This window comes from Notolepis coatsorum (assembly GCF_963971535.1).
Source record: "Notolepis coatsorum genome assembly, chromosome: 15".
Lineage (NCBI taxonomy): Eukaryota > Metazoa > Chordata > Actinopteri > Aulopiformes > Paralepididae > Notolepis > Notolepis coatsorum.
Window position 1 is genome coordinate 65,580,657 of NC_140179.1, and position 21,000 is coordinate 65,601,656.

Consider the following 21,000-nt stretch of genomic DNA (forward strand, 5'->3'; position numbering starts at 1 on the left):
AATATATCAAAACGTGGCACTTTACAGTGAACAGGAGGTCTATGTGTATTAAAAACAATAGATTGTTTTTCCTTTAACTCTTTCAGTGCCACTCACGAGATTTCTCTGGTTTTTTTATAGGTGGTTGCGTGCCACTCACGAGATTTCTCGGAATTATTATTATTATTATTTTTTTGCGATCTGAAAAATTATTGCATCACCCGAGCCTACCCGAGTATAGCCGAGCTGCGCCGGTGATCACTGTGGAAAAAAGCGCCCCCTGTCGTCTCCCAGATGACATAAGTGATTTTGGAATGGACTCAATGAAAATGAATGGGGAAAAAAATCCGGTACTCCACATTTTCCAGTTCACTGATCCAGCCGGGGTTACCAGAGTTCATTCTGGAGCCTCAGATCCCCGCGGATCATGGAGATCTACAGTGTCGCGTTGGATCCATACACGTATCGATTTTTTCGAATGGTGATCAGGAATTGGAATATACCAGTTGGATACCATCTGATGTCAGGTAAGGACTCTATGTTATCAGTGGTAGGATAATCGGAGTAAGTTTGATGAAGTTATAAGCTGTTTTGTGAAATGTCTTCTTTCGGTTTCACTGTAAAAGTCTGTGAGGAAATCAACGGAGCGATTATCAGTGCGCGGCCGTAATGTGCTTGCGTGCACGTATAATATTGATCATCTAGCGTTTATTTGAAAACGATTCATAAAAAGGCAGACGAATATCAACGTTGTGGAATATTCCACTAAAAGACGATTTTCATAGAATGCTCCAGAATGAGCTGTTTTTTATATCAAAACTGGGGCTTTTCTAACTGCTCTGAAACGGAAACGACGCGATAAAAAAACAATCTGCCTTCACAGCACTGACTGGAAAATAGTCTTTGATAATGCGATGGGCAGATTAGACACATAGCCATAATTTAAAACATAGATTAGGCGATATTAACATTAACATTGGCGCCGATGGTGGCATTCAAGCGGTAAAACGGAAAACCAGGCGTGGCACTGAAAGAGTTAAAAGTCTGGAAGAGGTCAAAAATAAAAATGTCAAATGATATTTCCGTTGCCTTTTTTGAGTTGATCTAAATGTTACTGATTGTGTTAAATGGGGCTTATGTTATGATATCGTCTCATATCGATTGCAGGCACCTGCATCGTATCATATCGTGGCATATATCAGCAAATATCGTATTGTTGTCCAAAGAATCTATATCGTATCGTATCGTGATGAAACTGGTGATTCCCACCCCTAGTAGAGTCCATACACCCAACACCAAATCCCATAATTCCTTACACGTAACGTGTCTGGCTGTGTGACGTCAACTTGTCAGCATAAAATGACAGCCAAACATGGCACTGCAACTAAATAACACAAATACAATAGGCACATTTGTGACTGTTACAAATATAACACATTTTATACTTGTGCTACAAGATTTTGGCCTGTGCTACAAAACGATCAACCTCTGTAGCACCAGTGCTATGTGCAAAAAAAGTTTACGTACAGCCCTGCTATAGGGCCTGGTGAATAGGGCCTGGTGAATAGAGCCTGGTGAATAGAGCCTATAGGGTAGGGTGACCAAACGTCCTCTTTTGCCCGGACATGTCCTCTTTTCACGCCCTGTCCGGGGCGTCCGGGGGGGGTTTATTAATTCATCTAAATGTCCAGGGTTTCACTGTTTTTCAGTTTCAGTTTCAGTTTCACGGCCCTTTGCGAGCATCTGAAGGCTCGGGGCTGCATTTTTCGCCGAACATATAAATTACCAAATTAAAGCGCTATTTGTTGCCGTTCGAATGCCATCTGAATCGCCAAAATCCGTGCCTCGGTTCTCGAGTTACATGCCAATATGTCAGGCATGCGACTTTTTACATGGCATTATCCAACCGGACTCCCGGAGAAGCATGCAGCTGCAGAGCCGCAGAGCCAGCGGCGCTCTCTGGGCCGCGCGCTGACGGCCGCGCTGTGAGGCAATAGTATCCAGCTGCAGGACGAGAGCACCAACACTCTCAGGACCGCAACACTTTAAGGACCCACACTTTAAGGACCCTCGCTTCCATTGGCTGATTTGGGTCACATGACCGTCCCACCCAATGGCTGAATTGGAGTATTGCACTGCGGGATTGATTGATTGATTGATTGAAAACTTTATTAACAGATTGCAGAATGGGTACAGTACAGCTCAATACACACAATTGTTAAGGGGATGCAGACCAGAGAAAGACCTCAAAGCAGTACTGTTACATTTGTGACATACAGTAAATATATACAAGGGGGAGGGAACTGTACATTTATGATGAATTGAAAATGGGGGACCCTGATGTAAACAAGACTTGCGCGATTTTGCGCGCCGCGTGGGAGCAAATTCAAGACACATATTCGGTTGCAAAAAGGTGTCCCACGGTCTCCTCTATGGCCGTGAATATTTTCACGCGGATCAGAATCACGGCGTGCCCGTGGCACACTTTACCGTTTCGGCGAGTTTATTCCACGCTATGGTCACCCTACTATAGGGCCTGGTGAATAGGGCCTGGTGAATAGAGCCTATAGGGCCTGGTGAATAGAGCCTATAGGGCCTGGTGAATAGAGCCTGGTGAATAGAGCCTATAGGGCCTGGTGAATAGAGCCTGGTGAATAGAGCCTATAGGGCCTGGTGAATAGAGCCTATAGGGCCTGGTGAATAGAGCCTATAGGGCCTGGTGAATAGAGCCAGGTGAATAGAGCCTATAGAGCCTGGTGAATAGAGCATATAGAGCCTGGTGAATAGAGCATATAGAGCCTGGTGAATAGAGCCTATAGGGCCTGGTGAATAGAGCCTATAGGGCCTGGTGAATAGAGCCTGGTGAATAGAGCCTATAGAGCCTGGTGAATAGAGCATATAGAGCCTGGTGAATAGAGCCTATAGAGCCTGGTGAATAGAGCCTATAGAGCCTGGTGAATAGAGCCTATAGAGCCTGGTGAATAGAGCCTATAGAGCCTGGTGAATAGAGCCTATAGAGCCTGGTGAATAGAGCATATAGAGCCTGGTGAATAGAGCCTATAGAGCCTGGTGAATAGAGCATATAGAGCCTGGTGAATAGAGCCTATAGAGCCTGGTGAATAGAGCATATAGAGCCTGGTGAATAGAGCATATAGAGCCTGGTGAATAGAGCCTATAGGGCCTGGTGAATAGAGCCTATAGGGCCTGGTGAATAGAGCCTATAGAGCCTGGTGAATAGAGCATATAGAGCCTGGTGAATAGAGCCTATAGGGCCTGGTGAATAGAGCCTATAGGGCCTGGTGAATAGAGCCTGGTGAATAGAGCCTATAGGGCCTGGTGAATAGAGCCTATAGGGCCTGGTGAATAGAGCCTATAGGGCCTGGTGAATAGAGCATATAGAGCCTGGTGAATAGAGCCTATAGAGCCTGGTGAATAGAGCCTGGTGAATAGAGCCTGGTGGACCTGCCCTCCTGGGGCGTCCCCCGCTGCAGTGCCATGATGATGAAGCATGTGGGATTTCTCCAAGGCTCCGTATAAACGTCTTCACTGGGTTCCCAAGGCTCCGTATAAACGTCTTCACTGGGTTCCCAAGGCTCTGTATAAACGTCTTCACTGGGCTCCTCAAGGCTCCGTATAAACGTCTTCACTGGGCTCCTCAAGGCTCTGTATAAACGTCTTCACTGGGCTCCTCAAGGCTCCATATAAACGTCTTCACTGGGTTCCCAAGGCTCCGTATAAACGTCTTCACTGGGTTCCCAAGGCTCTGTATAAACGTCTTCACTGGGCTCCTCAAGGCTCCGTATAAACGTCTTCACTGGGTTCCTCAAGGCTCCGTATAAACGTCTTCACTGGGCTCCTCAAGGCTCTGTATAAACGTCTTCACTGGGCTCCTCAAGGCTCCGTATAAATGTCTTCACTGGGTTCCTCAAGGCTCCGTATAAACGTCTTCACTGGGTTCCTCAAGGCTCCGTATAAACGTCTTCACTGGGTTCCTCAAGGCTCTGTATAAACGTCTTCACTGGGCTCCCCGGGTCCCTCGCTGGGAGACGAAGACGCCTCCGCCTGCACTTCCGCCCGTGCAGGAACAACAACACTAGTCTTCATCGCTGCTCCATGCATCCTCGAGGGCGGGGTTCACCGTCGGCTGGCCCTGTGACAGACAGACAGGTGACAGTCAGTGTTTCCTCTTACATACGAGAATACAAGTTTCCACCGTCAATGGAGAAAATGTGAAATACAACAACAACAACAGATTGATTAACACTTTCAGCACCAGCCATTACCCTCATTCATCCCTGTAGTCAATGCGCCAGCTTTCCATAGCCTATTTTCACTGTGCGTCACTATGTTTGCAGAGCTATATCTATATTCTATATTATAGCTATGGAGACAATACTATGGTCATTTGACAGTCACTATCTCCCGTCCAACATGTAAAAAAGAGTAAATTTGTTCATGTATACGTTCAAATGTTATCCCGTGGTGAATATTGTATAGTTTCAGAGTGATCCGGGCTAATTCCTGAAAAGCTGAGTTATAGGGCGGTGTGTGAATTTTGCTAAAGTTTCTCACCTGGACACGCTACTATTTCCAAATCAAATGAATATAATAGGTATTATGTTTCATCATGAATGCATCAAAGGGGGGGTGGGGCGTTTTTTGATGCTCTGATCGCCAGCAACGGCATTCGTTTTGAACACCACACACGCTGATCGCCTGGCTCGATATGAAATCATTGTAGGATCAAGGTGGAATTGACGTCAGAGGGCTGCACGATTTTGGGAAATAATCTAATTGCGATTATTCTGACAGATATTGCGATTGCGATTAAATTTGCGATTATAATTATTATAATTTTTAAGCAGCCCCACAGAGGCTGGGACACCGAGCCTGAACATTTTCCTTTTTACCTGGGAATCGATACCGGTACCCAACGGCAGTGTTGGGAAAGTTTACTTTCTACATGAACTACCGGTAGTTCAGTTCACAGTTCACAAATTTTCAAATGAACTAGTTCAGTTCATAGTTCAAAATTCAAAATGTTTAACTAAAGTTCATGGTTTCAAATATTAACTAATTTATAGTTTATAGTTCTTTTTTCAATACGTTGCTGTAAGCTATTATTTTTCAAATGTATTGCCACAACCCATAATAGAACCACAGAATACTGGCATTTCCATAACTCTTTGCTGCCGCCCATTCAGTCCACACTAGTAGCAGCTGCAGCTTTCATCTCTACAGTATATTTTCAAAAACATGAGGAAATACGTGCTTCTTGAATGGTCTTTATTAATAATCTAAATATACTTAAAGTACCAAAAGTGAAAGTAGTCATTGTGCAAACATATAAACATGTGCCGACATAGCCCCTTACGTGACTGCGATGTGCAAGCCAGGGCCGACATAACTCTGTACTAACACAACACGAGGTAGGAACCAGGCTGAGGTATGAAACTAAGGTTGTACCTCAAAGTTCAATATTCAAAGTGCAAAACATTTACTGACTTTAACTAAAACTCTTTTAAATGCTCATATGCCGACGTCATAGAGTCTGACTCTGAGCCAGTGCAGCGCCTTCTGAAAGTGCGAGTGCTGCTGCTCTACTACCAGACTCCCCGAAGCTCCGCCCAGAGCGGTTGCCAGATTGTGTGGTTTTCAGCATTATTTTAAAGCCGTTTATGGTGTGTTTTAACTGGGTTTTTGGCTGAAAGGCATATGAAATCTGGCACACGTTTGAACGCCGTTATAATATAGTGCCGAGAATGAACGCACTTTTGAACGCCGTCATACAGCGCTGAGAATGAATGCGTTCTCAATTACGTTCATTTAGGGGGGAAAACATCTGTTCAGTTCACGCTCGCCCAAAATACGAACGCGTTCACGAACGATCGTTCATTGAACGTGTTCAGGTACATCACTGCCCAACGGTACCTTTTTTCTGTACTTTACTCTCCCTCTCTGAAGTCTAAACTTCACAACACACAATCTAAAACCCCTTACCTCCCTCTCCCAAACCGATCTTGTATCTCAATGGGACTTCCTGGTTAAATTAATTAATATTTTTTTTTTTAAATGTGCGATTTTTTTTTGCGATTTGGTAATTGCATCATTCCAAATCGCGATTTCGATTTACAATCAATTAATCGTTCAGCCCTACGTCAGATAGTCCTTACCTTTGATCGGGGTTATTCCAAAAAGAATATTCCAATTGTCTGATCGCGATTTCCAGTATTGATGTCCATCGGGTCCCTGAGATGAAATGGCACAAGATATGCCTCAAGTGTGCTGAACGCGTTTCGAAGTGATCGGATGAAGCGATTTACTTGGCTTGGTCTAAATTCTCCGCCCGGACCATATACGATGTAACACACAGTGTGAAAAAATGTTTCAAAGGGTAGGCGATACTGCCACCTAGCAGTGAAGGAACCATGTGACCTGGCTGAAGGCACCATGTGACCTGGCTGAAGGCACCATGTGACCTGGCTGAAGGCACCATGTGTGTATGTTGACTTTCCTACAAGAGAAATGTGTCAGCTCTTCACATGAAGCACAACCTGTCTGTCATGTCATCTCTGAGAGACACAACCTGTCTGTCATGTCATCTCTGAGAGACACAAAGGACTGCTTTCACACACAGGCCCATTAAACCCCCAGCGCTAGACGGAAATATGAATATAATGTTCCATATCTGCTGAAAGAACATTGTGTCTAAGAACTAGACCACGCATCACTGAGTAATGTTAGATCAGGACTGGGAGCCTCGCCATTCAGCGTATTCGGCGTTGCTTCAGTGGTTAACAGATAGATAGGTTCGACTCCCGCTTGGGGACCAGGTTTCCACATTGCCAGGTACCCAGGTGGGGTATCTCCCGGGCCTTTCTGTGTGGAGTTTGCATGTTCTCCCCCCTCTGCTCGCAAGGGTTTCCCCTCCAGAAAAAGAGATAAACCCAATGGAAAAACACGCAGAACAGATCACTAACGCTGTCGCGTTACGAATACGGACAGGAGCTATTGAATTGGTCCCCGGGCGCGGCCCCACGCCAGAACCCCTGTCTGCTCCCGGCTGCCCTTGGGGGGAAGGACGACGGAATGGGTCAAGCGCAGAGAAGCAATTCCGTTGGCGAGCCAAAGCATGTGTGTGTGTTACTGTGTGTCGCCCATCTCGTGTGCGTTTGCTGCATGATAAGTTGTACAATGGCCAACCAATAAATGTACTAATTATTAAAATGCATGTATTAAAAGGAACACGCCAACATTATTTGTCATCTGTATGCCCTAACGGTTATATTATACGTTACAATAAATATAGGCAATAAAGAATTTGAATGTGAATATACTATGAGTGAGAGTAACAGTAAACTGTAAACACAAGGTAACTGGCACGATATACGTCACATGTTGGCGTGTTCCTTCCGAAACATTCATGGTGAGTTGTTATTGAAACTACGGTTTGGTGTCTGAGCTATCAAGATGTGACCCTACAACGTTATTATTAATACCGCCGTTAAAATTTGTTTCCTATTAGAGGTCATAAATGTCATGTCATAAATGTCTATATGAATTGAAAATGGGGGACCCTGATGTAAACAAGACAAACGTCTTTCTCAGGTCTGCATCCCCTTAACAATTGTGTGTATTGAGCCGTACTGTATTGTATTTGTACCCATTCTGCAATCTGTTAAATAAAGTTTTCATTCATTCATTCATTCATTCATTCATTCATTCATTCATTCATACCTTCTTGGGATCCGGTGGCTCCTCCTCTATGTCTGGGCTGCGGCGAACAGGCACCCACGATAAGATGTTGCAGTCTTTACCTCCACTGTACAGCTCCTAGAGAGAGAACAGGGACATCATGTTAGTCTCTACCTCCACTGTACAGCTACGGAAAATACAATAACAAAATACAACAAGCCATCAGACCACAGTTTGTAAAGGGAGTCCATATGCGAAATATTGGTGATCTAGGAGATGAGATTTCAGTGCTCTTTTGAACCTCCAAAATATGTGGAGGCAAAGAGTTCCACAACTTTGACCCTCGGTAGAGTAAACAAAACTGAGATTGGGAAGTGTGGGAAAGGGGTGGTCTAAGCAAACAGGAGCTACGTGTGGGGTAATTATGAATTTGGTGATTGTGGGCAAACATGTCATGAAAGAAAGGGGGAAGGGCTCTCTGCAGTGAGCCTCGTCGACAAGAACAGCTTCCTCTGCAGTGAGCCTCATCAACAAGAACAGCTTCCTCTGCAGTGAGCCTCGTCAACAAGAACAGCTTCCTCTGCAGTGAGCCTCGTCAACAAGAACAGCTTCCTCTGCAGTGAGCCTCATCAACAAGAACAGCTTCCTCTGCAGTGAGCCTCGTCAACAAGAACAGCTTCCTCTGCAGTGAGCCTCGTCAACAAGAACAGATTCCTCTGCAGTGAGCCTCGTCAATAAGAACAGCTTCCTCTGCAGTGAGCCTCGTCAACAAGAACAGCTTCCTCTGCAGTGAGCCTCGTCAATAAGAACAGCTTCCTCTGCAGTGAGCCTCGTCAACAAGAACAGCTTCCTCTGCAGTGAGCCTCGTCAATAAGAACAGCTTCCTCTGCAGTGAGCCTCGTCAACAAGAACAGCTTCCTCTGCAGTGAGCCTCATCAACAAGAACAGCTTCCTCTGCAGTGAGCCTCGTCAACAAGAACAGCTTCCTCTGCAGTGAGCCTCATCAACAAGAACAGCTTCCTCTGCAGTGAGCCTCGTCAACAAGAACAGCTTCCTCTGCAGTGAGCCTCATCAACAAGAACAGCTTCCTCTGCAGTGAGCCTCATCACCAAGAACAGCTTCCTCTGCAGTGAGCCTCATCAACAAGAACAGCTTCCTCTGCAGTGAGCCTCATCAACAAGAACAGCTTCCTCTGCAGTGAGCCTCATCACCAAGAACAGCTTCCTCTGCAATGAGCCTCATCAACAAGAACAGCTTCCTCTGCAGTGAGCCTCATCAACAAGAACAGCTTCCTCTGCAGTGAGCCTCGTCAACAAGAACAGATTCCTCTGCAGTGAGCCTCATCAACAAGAACAGCTTCCTCTGCAGTGAGCCTCGTCAACAAGAACAGCTTCCTCTGCAGTGAGCCTCGTCAACAAGAACAGCTTCCTCTGCAGTGAGCCTCGTCAACAAGAACAGCTTCCTCTGCAGTGAGCCTCGTCAACAAGAACAGCTTCCTCTGCAGTGAGCCTCGTCAACAAGAACAGCTTCCTCTGCAGTGAGCCTCGTCAACAAGAGGGACATATACCTCTATCATAAAAGAGGGAGACAAACTAAGAGGAAGGAGATCAGAGGGACATATACCTCTATCATATAAAGAGGGAGACAAACGAAGAGGAAGGACATCAGAGGGACATATACCTCTATCATATAAAGAGGGAGACAAACTAAGAGGAAAGACATCAGAGGGACATATACCTCTATCATATAAAGAGGGAGACAAACTAAGAGGAAGGACATCAGAGGGACATATACCTCTATTAAATAAAGAGGACAAACTAAGAGGAAGGACATCAGAGGGACATATACCTCCATCATATAAAGAGGGAGACAAACTAAGAGGAAGGACATCAGAGGGACATATACCTCCATCATATAAAGAGGGAGACAAACTAAGAGGAAGGACATCAGAGGGACATATACCTCTATTAAATAAAGAGGACAAACTAAGAGGAAGGACATCAGAGGGACATATACCTCTATCATATAAAGAGACAAACTAAGAGGAAGGACATCAGAGGAACAGTTGGGTAAAGGAGGGAAGTTAATACACTTGGTGAAGAGGTGAGATTTTAGTAGTGATTTGAAGGAGTACAGGGACGTAGTGAGGTGAATGTCTGGAGGGAGGGAGTATCAGAGGGAGTATCAGAGAGTATCAGGGAATATCAGGGAGTATCAGAGAGTATCAGAGAGTATCAGAGAGAGTATCAGAGAGTATCAGAGAGTATCAGCAAGTATCAGAGAGTATCAGAGGGAGTATCAGAGAGTATCAGCAAGTATCAGAGAGTATCAGAGGGAGTATCAGAGAGTATCAGAGAGTATCAGAGGGTATCAGAGGGTATCAGAGAGTATCAGAGGGAGTTCCAGAGAGTATCAGGGAGTATCAGAGAGTATCAGAGAGTATCAGGGAGTATCAGGGAGTATCAGAGAGTATCAGAGAGTATCAGAGAGTATCAGAGAGTATCAGGGAGTATCAGGGAGTATCAGAGCGGTATCAAACACCGGTATCGGTGCCTCCCTATCGTTTACGTTGACTGTGTTTATCTTATGAGTACAATGATGTGACGTTACCTTTCACACACAGGGGACAGGGGAGCACATTGTTCTCTGGGGAAGATGCCTGACTAATCCGTCTGTCATCTACGTATTTAGTCTACTCATTACTGAGCATGACTGTTTGGCGTGAAATGAAAAGGGAAACGCATTTTCCAAGCGCCAAGAGGAATAGTTGTGATTTTTGGAACCCTCGTCAATGATGCCATGGATTGGCAAAGAGTCCTTCCTCAGCACAATCCATCGGCCGGAGCTCAGCTGTTCTGCCTCATGGTCGTTTTAAGTCTTCATAGTTTTGCTTAATCTCAATTAACCTTCTGTGTATTGTCGCAGTGAAAGGGTTAACCGGCTGTAGTGCGGCAGTGAAAGGGTTAAGGCAGGATGGCCTCGAGGTAAAGAGTCCGGCCAGTAACTGAAACTGAAACATGCCAAACCAGCATCTAACACTGATAAAGGGCATCACTTGATGACTTGATGTAAACTCTCTCTACACACCCTCCGATAGCTGCATACCGTGTACAGTAGAAGACAGAGCGGACGCTATGCTGCACCTGCAGGTATTTGCATTGACAGTAGCTATAGTGGTTTGAGGATGTTGACTTTAATAGGTGATCCATTGCGGGAGAAATGGCCCAGGGCGACAATACCATGGTGACGGCTCCCTGCTGGGAGACACAGGTGACATGACATCACGGCCAGAACAGCTGGGAGCATACAATAACAATATGACTACTGTAGGTGAGGCCCATGCAAGCCTGACTGACAGACAGACGGACCCTAACCCTACTGTAGGTGGAGGCCCCTGCCTGACTGACAGACAGACGGAAAGACAAGACAGATTGTTGACGGACACACATACAGTACCGGCAGTATCGGGCAAGTTACTCAGGAAGTGTAATTAGTTACTTATTACCGATTACTCCTAGGAGCTGCATTTTACACAATGATGGTCAATATCTGTAGAGGCTTACTTTGACCTTTAAAGTTGAATATTAAGCTTGTATTGACAAATTCAGATCATGAATGAGACATATTCAAGCCTAGTTCCACCTAGTGTCTATAGTCCCCCCTGAGACATATTCAACCCTAGTTCCACCTAGTGTCTATAGTCCCCCCTGAGACATATTCAACCCTAGTTCCACCTAGTGTCTATAGTTCTGTGACGTCAGTTCTGTGACGTCAATTCTGTGAAGTCAGTTCTGTGACGTCAGTTCTGTTCAGACAGAGAAGACACAGACGGACCTAAGCAGAGGGAAATATCCAGCCTCTACTGTCTGTAGGTCTCACCTGGTAGTCTGGGTGGAGGTCTCACCTGGTAGTCTGGGTCTCACCTGGTAGTCTGGGTCTCACCTGGTAGTCTGGGTCTCACCTGGTAGTCTGGGTGGAGGTCTCACCTGGTAGTCTGGGTCTCACCTGGTAGTCTGGGTCTCACCTGGTAGTCTGGGTCTCACCTGGTAGTCTGGGTGGAGGTCTCACCTGGTAGTCTGGGTCTCACCTGGTAGTCTGGGTCTCACCTGGTAGTCTGGGTGGAGGTCTCACCTGGTAGTCTGGGTGGAGGTCTCACCTGGTAGTCTGGGTGGAGGTCTCACCTGGTAGTCTGGGTGGAGGTCTCACCTGGTAGTCTGGGTGGAGGTCTCACCTGGTAGTCTGGGTCTCACCTGGTAGTCTGGGTGGAGGTCTCACCTGGTAGTCTGGGTGGAGGTCTCACCTGGTAGTCTGGGTCTCACCTGGTAGTCTGGGTGGAGGTCTCACCTGGTAGGCTGGGTGGAGGTCTCACCTGGTAGTCTGGGTCTCACCTGGTAGTCTGGGTGGAGGTCTCACCTGGTAGTCTGGGTCTCACCTGGTAGTCTGGGTGGAGGTCTCACCTGGTAGTCTGGGTCTCACCTGGTAGTCTGGGTGGAGGTCTCACCTGGTAGTCTGGGTGGAGGTCTCACCTGGTAGTCTGGGTGGAGGTCTCACCTGGTAGTCTGGGTGGAGGTCTCACCTGGTAGTCTGGGTGGAGGTCTCACCTGGTAGTCTGGGTGGAGGTCTCACCTGGTAGTCTGGGTGGAGGTCTCACCTGGTAGTCTGGGTGGAAGGCGCAGCAGTCCACGTGGTTGTAGTGGCCCCGCAGCATGGAGACCTGCTCTCCGGTGTAGACGGCGTGCACCGCCACAGAGCTGCCACACGGCACGAACACCAACTCCGGGCTGCAGCCGCGGGACACCGTGAACTTTAACCCCTTGCGGCTGCTGTTGGACACCTTGCCATAGTTCACCTGTAGGGGAGGGGGGGTCAGAGAGAGTGATGATTCGGATCATGTATAGAAACTTTAGTTCTTCTAATGTTTACTATACCTGACTGTGAATGGGTCGGAATAAGGCCTCCCATAAACGAAGGGATTTTAATTTCCGTTATCATGGTAATATTGATGTCAATGACAACATGTTCAAACAGCTCTAGGGCAGCCGTTCGATAGGCCGCTGAGATGACCATTCCACTTGGCCCCGCCCCCTGGTTCAGCTCTGATAAAACATATAAAAGGCCGTCGTTTGTCTGGTTAGGAGCGAGAGATAATGGATGGATTATCCAATGGGGGGTCCGGGAGGGGGGGGTACGAGCTAGAGCATACGTGTGTAGGGTATTAGATAGCAGGTATTAGGGGTATATCCTGTATAAGTAATTTAACTAAATGGTGATTTCATTGGATGTGCACTGATAATAATGCTTGTATATCTTATCGTGTGTTGTCATGTTTGTTTATGTGTTTGTTTAAAAAATAATAAAAAAATAAAATACAAAAGGCCGTCGTTTTAATGTATTTCCACTAAACACACAAGTGTACAAACTACAACCTGCAGCCATGTGGCAGTGTGTCATATACGTCATAGCTAAGTAACTAAGTAGGTAGCTAGGCCAGCCGCTAGCTGGAGCCTAGTGTGGTGTTCATTAAAAAGATTTATTCCATCTGAAAATAAGCTAACCTAGCTTTCGGTCAGTTTTTCATACTGACAAATAAAACAAAACTAGAACTATATGTCAGCATAGACTAGGGATGGGATCGAATATTTGAAAATTCGATCCCATACCTACATTCGATTTTCATGTCAAAAAATTAAAAATAAAATATTTTAATAATTTTTTTGCAAACCAGTCTTATTTCATTTCTTTTTATATTTAGAGGCAGCCTAATTTTCATTCTAATTGATCTAAAAGATGCACATGCTACTGTTTCTGTTTGTTTATAAAAAAAAATGGTTGATAGAAGTGCCTATTTATGTGCAATACCCTTTGATTTTAATGATCCATTCTATTAAAAAGAAAAAATTAATAATAATTTTAAAATTAATAATATTCGAATATTCGATCTTAAGACCAGCGATTTTCGAATAGCACTTTTGCTAGAAAGTCGCATCCCTAGCATAGACACAGTAGCTTTATGGCTTAGAAAGGCGGAATATATTCTAAAGCCAGCGCAGTGGTATATTCACGGTGATTTAACCGTGAGTGTATCATGAATATACTCACTGTTTAGAACACTCTCGACCAATCACAGTGCGTGATCAGACCTACCTGTTGTATAATCTAATATAATCTAATGTAAACTGATTAACTCACCTGTTGTATAATCTAATATAATCTAATGTAAACTCATTAACTCACCTGTTGTATAATCTAATATAATCTAATGTAAACTCATTAACTCACCTGTTGTATAATCTAATATAATCTAATGTAAACTCATTAACTCACCTGTTGTGTAATCTAATATAATCTAATGTAAACTCATTAACTCACCTGTTGTGTAATCTAATATAATCTAATGTAAACTCATTAACTGCTTCAGCGTTCAGGAATCCTCAGCTCACAGTCTGCCGGAGGAATGTCGAGCCTCCAGCCTACTTTGTTTATGTTATATAGAGTTCCCGCCATTTTGTTAAAAACCATAAAATTGTGGCACCTATGGAACCCGTTCTGGTGACTGGCTGGTCCTTAAGGTCCCTGAGTTTGCTCTGAACAGGGTAAATCTGCATTCTGCTATGATGCCCCTCTAGCTCATGGAATGAACTCCAACAGTCCTTAAAGCTTGAGATTCTCTCCTCTGTTGCAGAGTTTAAAACCTTGATCTCTGACTTATCGTTATGATTTTATATGCCGTGTGACTTTATACTTTTATGATTATTTCTGTATATGTAGGCGGCACGGTGGTGTAGTGGTTAACACTGTCTCCTCACAGCATGGTGGTGTAGTGGTTAACACTGTCTCCTCACAGCACGGTGGTGTAGTGGTTAACACTGTCTCACAGCACGGTGGTGTAGTGGTTAACACTGTCTCCTCACAGCACAGTGGTGTAGTGGTTAACACTGTCTCCTCACAGCACGGTGGTGTAGTGGTTAACACTGTCTCCTCACAGCACGGTGGTGTAGTGGTTAACACTGTCTCCTCACAGCACGGTGGTGTAGTGGTTAACACTGTCTCACAGCACGGTGGTGTAGTGGTTAACACTGTCTCACAGCACGGTGGTGTAGTGTTTAACACTGTCTCCTCACAGCACGGTGGTGTAGTGGTTAACACTGTCTCACAGCACGGTGGTGTAGTGGTTAACACTGTCTCCTCACAGCACGGTGGTGTAGTGGTTAACACTGTCTCACAGCACGGTGGTGTAGTGGTTAACACTGTCTCCTCACAGCACGGTGGTGTAGTGGTTAACACTGTCTCCTCACAGCACGGTGGTGTAGTGGTTAACACTGTCTCCTCACAGCACGGTGGTGTAGTGGTTAACACAGTCTCCTCACAGCACGGTGGTGTAGTGGTTAACACGGTCTCCTCACAGCACGGTGGTGTAGTGGTTAACACTGTCTCACAGCACGGTGGTGTAGTGGTTAACACTGTCTCACAGCACGGTGGTGTAGTGTTTAACACTGTCTCCTCACAGCACGGTGGTGTAGTGGTTAACACTGTCTCACAGCACGGTGGTGTAGTGGTTAACACTGTCTCCTCACAGCACGGTGGTGTAGTGGTTAACACTGTCTCACAGCACGGTGGTGTAGTGGTTAACACTGTCTCCTCACAGCACGGTGGTGTAGTGGTTAACACTGTCTCCTCACAGCACGGTGGTGTAGTGGTTAACACTGTCTCCTCACAGCACGGTGGTGTAGTGGTTAACACAGTCTCCTCACAGCACGGTGGTGTAGTGGTTAACACGGTCTCCTCACAGCACGGTGGTGTAGTGGTTAACACTGTCTCCTCACAGCACGGTGGTGTAGTGGTTAACACTGTCTCCTCACAGCACGGTGGTGTAGTGGTTAACACTGTCTCCTCACAGCACGGTGGTGTAGTGGTTAACACTGTCACCTCACAGCTAGAAGGTCCAGGGTTCGATTCCTGCTTGGGGACCAGGTTGTCAGGTACCCAGGATGGGGGATCTCCCGGGCCTTTCTGTGTGGAGTTTGCGGGTGCTTTCTCACTAGCCATTCGGGATCGAATCAGCTCCGCTCCGTCCTTGGGTGCGAACTTCCCCCCTCCCTCTCCCCCCTCTAGTTTGCGTACACATTGTAGTCTTGGTTCGCTCCGGGTTTTGTTTACGGTTTGCGTTTTGAGCGTGTAAGCTGCCGTAGGCGATGATGTCACGCTCTAACGTCAACACAGGAAGAGTTTAACACACGGTGGTGGAAACTGGATGCTGATATAAAGAAACAAATAACCAATAAATATGAAGTTATATTTGAACCTCTGTTGTCAAGCCTTGTCAATATAACCCACTGTAGTGGGCACTTACATGGGCACTTACCTGGACGGGACATAATCCACCTACACTGTCACTTTAAGGACACGGGGCATCCGGGGTATCTACAGCGGCCATATTAACGCTTCACTTGGTTTGTTGTGGTATCCATGGTTATGCTATTAAATGATGCACACTGATGTGTGGTCAAAGAAACTTCACTCTCTTTGGTCGTGATTTCCCGTCTCCTACATTGGTAAACCTGACGTTCTTGGACGCTTTCAAGGACGATTGAACAATGGAAGAGGCAGTCGCGCTGAAGTTTATGGAAGCAGCAGTCGCGCTGAAATTGCCAGAGTTCTGGGAAACGCAAGCTACTGCATGGTTTGTGCAGGCGGAGGCGCAGTTTGCAATAAAGAAAATAACGGAGGATGACACTAAGTACTATCACGTTGTCGCTGTGTTGGGGACTAACACGGCAGCCAGAGTGGTGAGTCTACTCACAAACCCTCCGGCGCATGACAAATATGGCACGCTGAAGGCACACTTGTTGAAGTGTTTTGAACTGTCTGAGGTGGAACGAGCTAACCGGCTGTTTTCATTGCAAGGTCTGGGCGACAGTAAACCGTCTGAGCTTATGGATAGGATGCTGGCGTTGATGGGAGAGCATGAGCCCAACCATTTTCTCTTCCGACAGCTGTTCTTGCGCCAGTTACCGGCTCAGGTAAGGGCCGCCTTGGCAAACACAACAATAAATGACTGCCGTATGTTAGCCGCGGAGGCGGATAAGTTCTTTTTGGCCAGCCAGCAGCAACACTGTACGGCCGTGTTCTATCATGACCAACCCTCTACCTCTCACCATGGGGATTATACCGTCGCTGCTGCGGTGGCAGCCCCTCGCCAGCGAGGGAGAGACACTGGCTGGTGTTTCTTTCACACCAAGTATGGAGCCAGGGCTAACCAATGCCGTCCCCCATGTACTTACAAGGGGCCGGGAAACGCCCGGGCCGGCGCTCAACAGTGGCCATGAGCGTTGGTGGGACCGGCAGGCTACTGTTTATTCGGGACAACATCTCAGGCAGGCGTTTCATGTGCGACACAGGGGCACAGAGAAGCGTGCTGCCTGCGTCAAGGGTGGACACCCTGGCCGACGGGCATGGACTCCCTATGGAAGCTGCCAATGGTACTACGATCCGCACGTATGGCAGTAGGCTAGTGGAGTTGTGTTTTGGTGAGCGGCGGTTTAGCTGGAACTTCATTACTGCTGATGTGTCTGTGCCCCTGCTGGGTGCTGATTTTCTGTGTGCCTATGGATTGTTGGTGGATGTCAGGAACAATCGATTGATTGACGCCACCACCTTTTGTTCATTTGAATGTACTGTCGGGGCAGCGCCTCCTGTGGGTTTGTCTAACATGTTGTCTGTTACAGATGAGTTTCACCAGCTGCTAGCCGAGTTCCCTGTCCTTACCCAGCCCACTTTCTCGTCCTCCACCAGTAAGCACGGTGTGGAGCATCACATCGCTACGGCAGGTGCGCCAGTCTACTCCCGGGCTCGGCGCCTAGATCCTGCCAAGCTGGCCGTGGCCAAGGCAGAGTTTTCCAACATGGAGAACCTGGGTATTATCCGTCGTTCTGACAGCCCATGGGCCTCACCCCTTCACATTGTCCCCAAGGCTGCCGGCGGGTGGCGCCCGTGTGGCGATTACCGCCGCCTTAACGAGGTAACCACACCGGACCGATACCCGGTTCCACATATTCAGGATTTTTCCACCCACCTGGCCCGGAAGCTCATATTTTCAAAAATAGATTTAGTTCGAGGTTACCACCAGGTGCCGGTCCACCCAGCGGACATCCCTAAGACGGCGGTGATTACTCCCTTTGGTTTGTTTGAGTTCTTGCGCATGCCATTTGGGCTTAAAAACGCAGCACAGACATTCCAGCGCTTGATGGACTCTGTGTTACGGGACCTGCCTTTTTTGTTTGTCTACCTAGATGACATCTTAGTCGCCAGTACCACCAAGGCAGAGCACTTGTCCCATCTCAGGACCCTTTTCCACCGACTCAGTCAGCATGGGCTCATAATTAACCCAGCTAAATGTCAGTTTGGGCTGTCTAGGATCGATTTCCTCGGGCACCACGTCACCAAAGATGGGGCAGTTCCCCTCCCATCTAAGGTTGACGCCATAGCAAATTTTCCACTGCCACCCACCATCAAGGCTCTGCAAGAGTTCCTTGGCATGGTAAATTTTTACCATCGGTTTGTCCCCCGGGCTGCTCAGCTAATGCGACCTCTTTACGAGGCTCTCAGGGGTAAAATCGCCAAACATGTGGTGGACTGGACGGACGAGAGACGCAAGGCGTTTGTCGATACTAAAACCGCCCTGGCCAATGCAACCAGGCTGGCACACCCACTTCCCAACGCCCCTGTTGCCATCACCACTGATGCTTCAGACTATGCTGTTGGAGCGGTATACGAGCAGTGGGTGAGTGGGGCTTGGCAGCCACTGGCGTTTTTTAGCCGACAGCTTCGTCCTAATGAGTGCAAATATAGCACTTTTGATAGGGAGCTCCTCGCCCTCTATCTGGCCGTGCGGCATTTCCGTTCCCTGCTGGAGGCTCGTTCGTTCACGGCATTTGTAGACCACAAGCCACTCACTTTTGCTATGGCTAAAGTAAGTGAGCCATGGTCTGCCCGTCAGCAGAGGCACCTGTCATATATCTCGGAGTTTACCACGGATATTCAGCATGTCGCAGGCAGGGACAATCTAGTGGCAGACTGTCTCTCTCGGGCCTTGATCGGGGCCGTCCATGTTGGTTTGGATTATGCACGCATGGCCTCAGACCAGGTTTCCGACCTGGACGTTCAGGCCTACAGGACGGCCATCACAGCACTCAGGCTGGAGGATGTGGCATTTAATGAGGCTAACAGCACACTCCTGTGCGACGTTTCCACGGGGCGGCCGCGACCGGTGGTGCCCAGCAGTTGGAGACGTCATGTTTTTGACATCATACATGGTCTCTCTCACCCCGGTAACAGGGCGTCTCAAAAGCAGGTGGCAGCCAAGTTCATTTGGCACGGGCTGAAAAAGGATGTGAGCGGGCGGGTTAAGACCTGTGTGATGTGCCAGCGCGCTAAGGTACACCGCCACATTAAAGCTCCTTTGGCCCAGTTCTCCGTGCCCGAAAGGAGGTTTGACCACGTGAATGTGGACCTGGTGGGTCCATTACCCCCATCGCATGGTTTCACATACATCCTCACGATGGTGGACAGAACCACTCGGTGGCCAGAGGCCGTTCCGCTGTCATCCACAACGTCCACTGATGTGGCTCGGGCGTTTATATATACGTGGGTGGCCCGGTTTGGTGCTCCGTCTGACCTTTCGTCGGACCGCGGACCTCAGTTCACCTCTGAGCTTTGGTCCGAGATTGCCAGAAACTTAGGCGTGAGACTGCACCACACTACCGCTTATCACCCGCAGGCTAACGGTTTGTGTGAGCGGTTTCACCGGTCCATGAAGGCTTCTCTCCGAGCTACCCTTAGCGATGGTAGTTGGGTCGACAGGCTCCCGTGGGTCATGTTGGGTCTCAGGACTGCCCCCAAGGATGATCTCCAGTCATCGTCGGCTGAGCTGGTCTATGGCCAACCGCTGCGGGTCCCCGGGGAGTTTTTACCTGACACCACAGACCCCTGGTCTGCGACCCAGCAGCGCGTTTCAAACTTGGAGAATGCTAGGGCATTTGTGCCGGTCCCCACCTCGCAGCATGGTTTGCCACAGACTCGTGTTCCACCCGGCCTCCAGGCGACGGAATACGTGTTCATACGGCACGATGCCCACCGCGGGTCCTTTCAACCCCCCTACGATGGCCCGTTTCGGGTCCTACAGACGGGAAGTAAGACCTTCGTGGTGGACATTGGCGGTAAACCGGAACATGTCTCGGTGGACAGGCTTAAGCCAGCTCACTTGGATGTGGATCACCCCGTGGCACTCGCTCAGCCCCCGCGGCGGGGGCGACCTCCCCGTGTTAAACCTCGTCACCATAGGTCGCTTTTTGAAAATATGAGTCCCTCACCGCCCATTAGGCACCTTGCCCCTTGCCCTCCCCGCCACTGCAAGGCCCCAGGGGGTCCCACGGTAGCTCATATGCCGGCTCCAGTTGTTCGGAGCCGTTATGGTCGGGAGGTCCGTCTACCGACCCGTTTTGTGAGTTAGTAGGGTGAATTCTGGGGGGACATATGTAGTGGGCACTTACATGGGCACTTACCTGGACGGGACATAATCCACCTACACTGTCACTTTAAGGACACGAGGCATCCGGGGTATCTACAGCGGCCATATTAACGCTTCACTTGGTTTGTTGTGGTATCCATGGTTATGCTATTAAATGATGCACACTGATGTGTGGTCAAAGAAACTTCACTCTCTTTGGTCGTGATTTCCCGTCTCCTACACCACCCCCTTTTCTCACAAATGGAACTGGTGTCGTGGAGTCCGCTTTGAGCGTTTTTCCAGGGTTAACGCTAACGCTAGTTAGCTTAGCCTATTTATTACTAGTTAGCAGCTAACATTAGCCCATTGCTTGCGTCAATTATATTGCATGTCATTGATCTACCGGTCGATCACGGCCGACTGGTTGGGCACCACTGGTCTATAGAAATAAATGCATTCGAACAAGAAACCAATGTATAGTAGACATAGCAATGGCAAAAAAATGTCCAGGCCTAATGCGAGCCAGGGAAGTCTTGTGCTTGTAACGTGGCTTCATCTCGAAGTTTTCATCCACTGAGCCGTGGGGCTCAACATGCTTGTTTGGTTGAGGTCTGAACTCGCCAAATTGCCCATAAATATCGTTTTTGTGGGTATTGTCCAGTTGTTGCTGTATGTTTTTATCTGCCCAAAATTCAAGCAAGCATGAAAGCATTACAGTAATGACATTGTGTGTGTCAGCAAGTTGATACAGCAAGCCTCTTCCGTGTTTTGGTACAAGCTTGTACACCACGCCCCCCCCGCTCCCACTGGCGCGCACCCGG

The 21,000-nt window shown here is 47.7% G+C and overlaps 1 protein-coding gene across 1 annotated transcript in view; it reads right to left on the reverse strand.

The window, feature by feature from the left end:
• Nucleotides 1–4,072: 4,072 nt before the first annotated feature.
• Nucleotides 4,073–21,000, reverse strand: part of ercc8 (excision repair cross-complementation group 8) — a gene marked incomplete at its 3' end in the record, with an annotated part of 63,373 nt that continues 46,445 nt past the window's right edge. The window contains exons 10-12 of the mRNA XM_084331020.1: nucleotides 12,326–12,523; nucleotides 7,717–7,812; nucleotides 4,073–4,129 (exon numbers count right to left, since the gene is read on the reverse strand). Coding sequence (XP_084187146.1) covers nucleotides 4,073–4,129; nucleotides 7,717–7,812; nucleotides 12,326–12,523 — 351 coding nt within the window. The remainder of the gene's footprint in view (nucleotides 4,130–7,716; nucleotides 7,813–12,325; nucleotides 12,524–21,000) is intronic.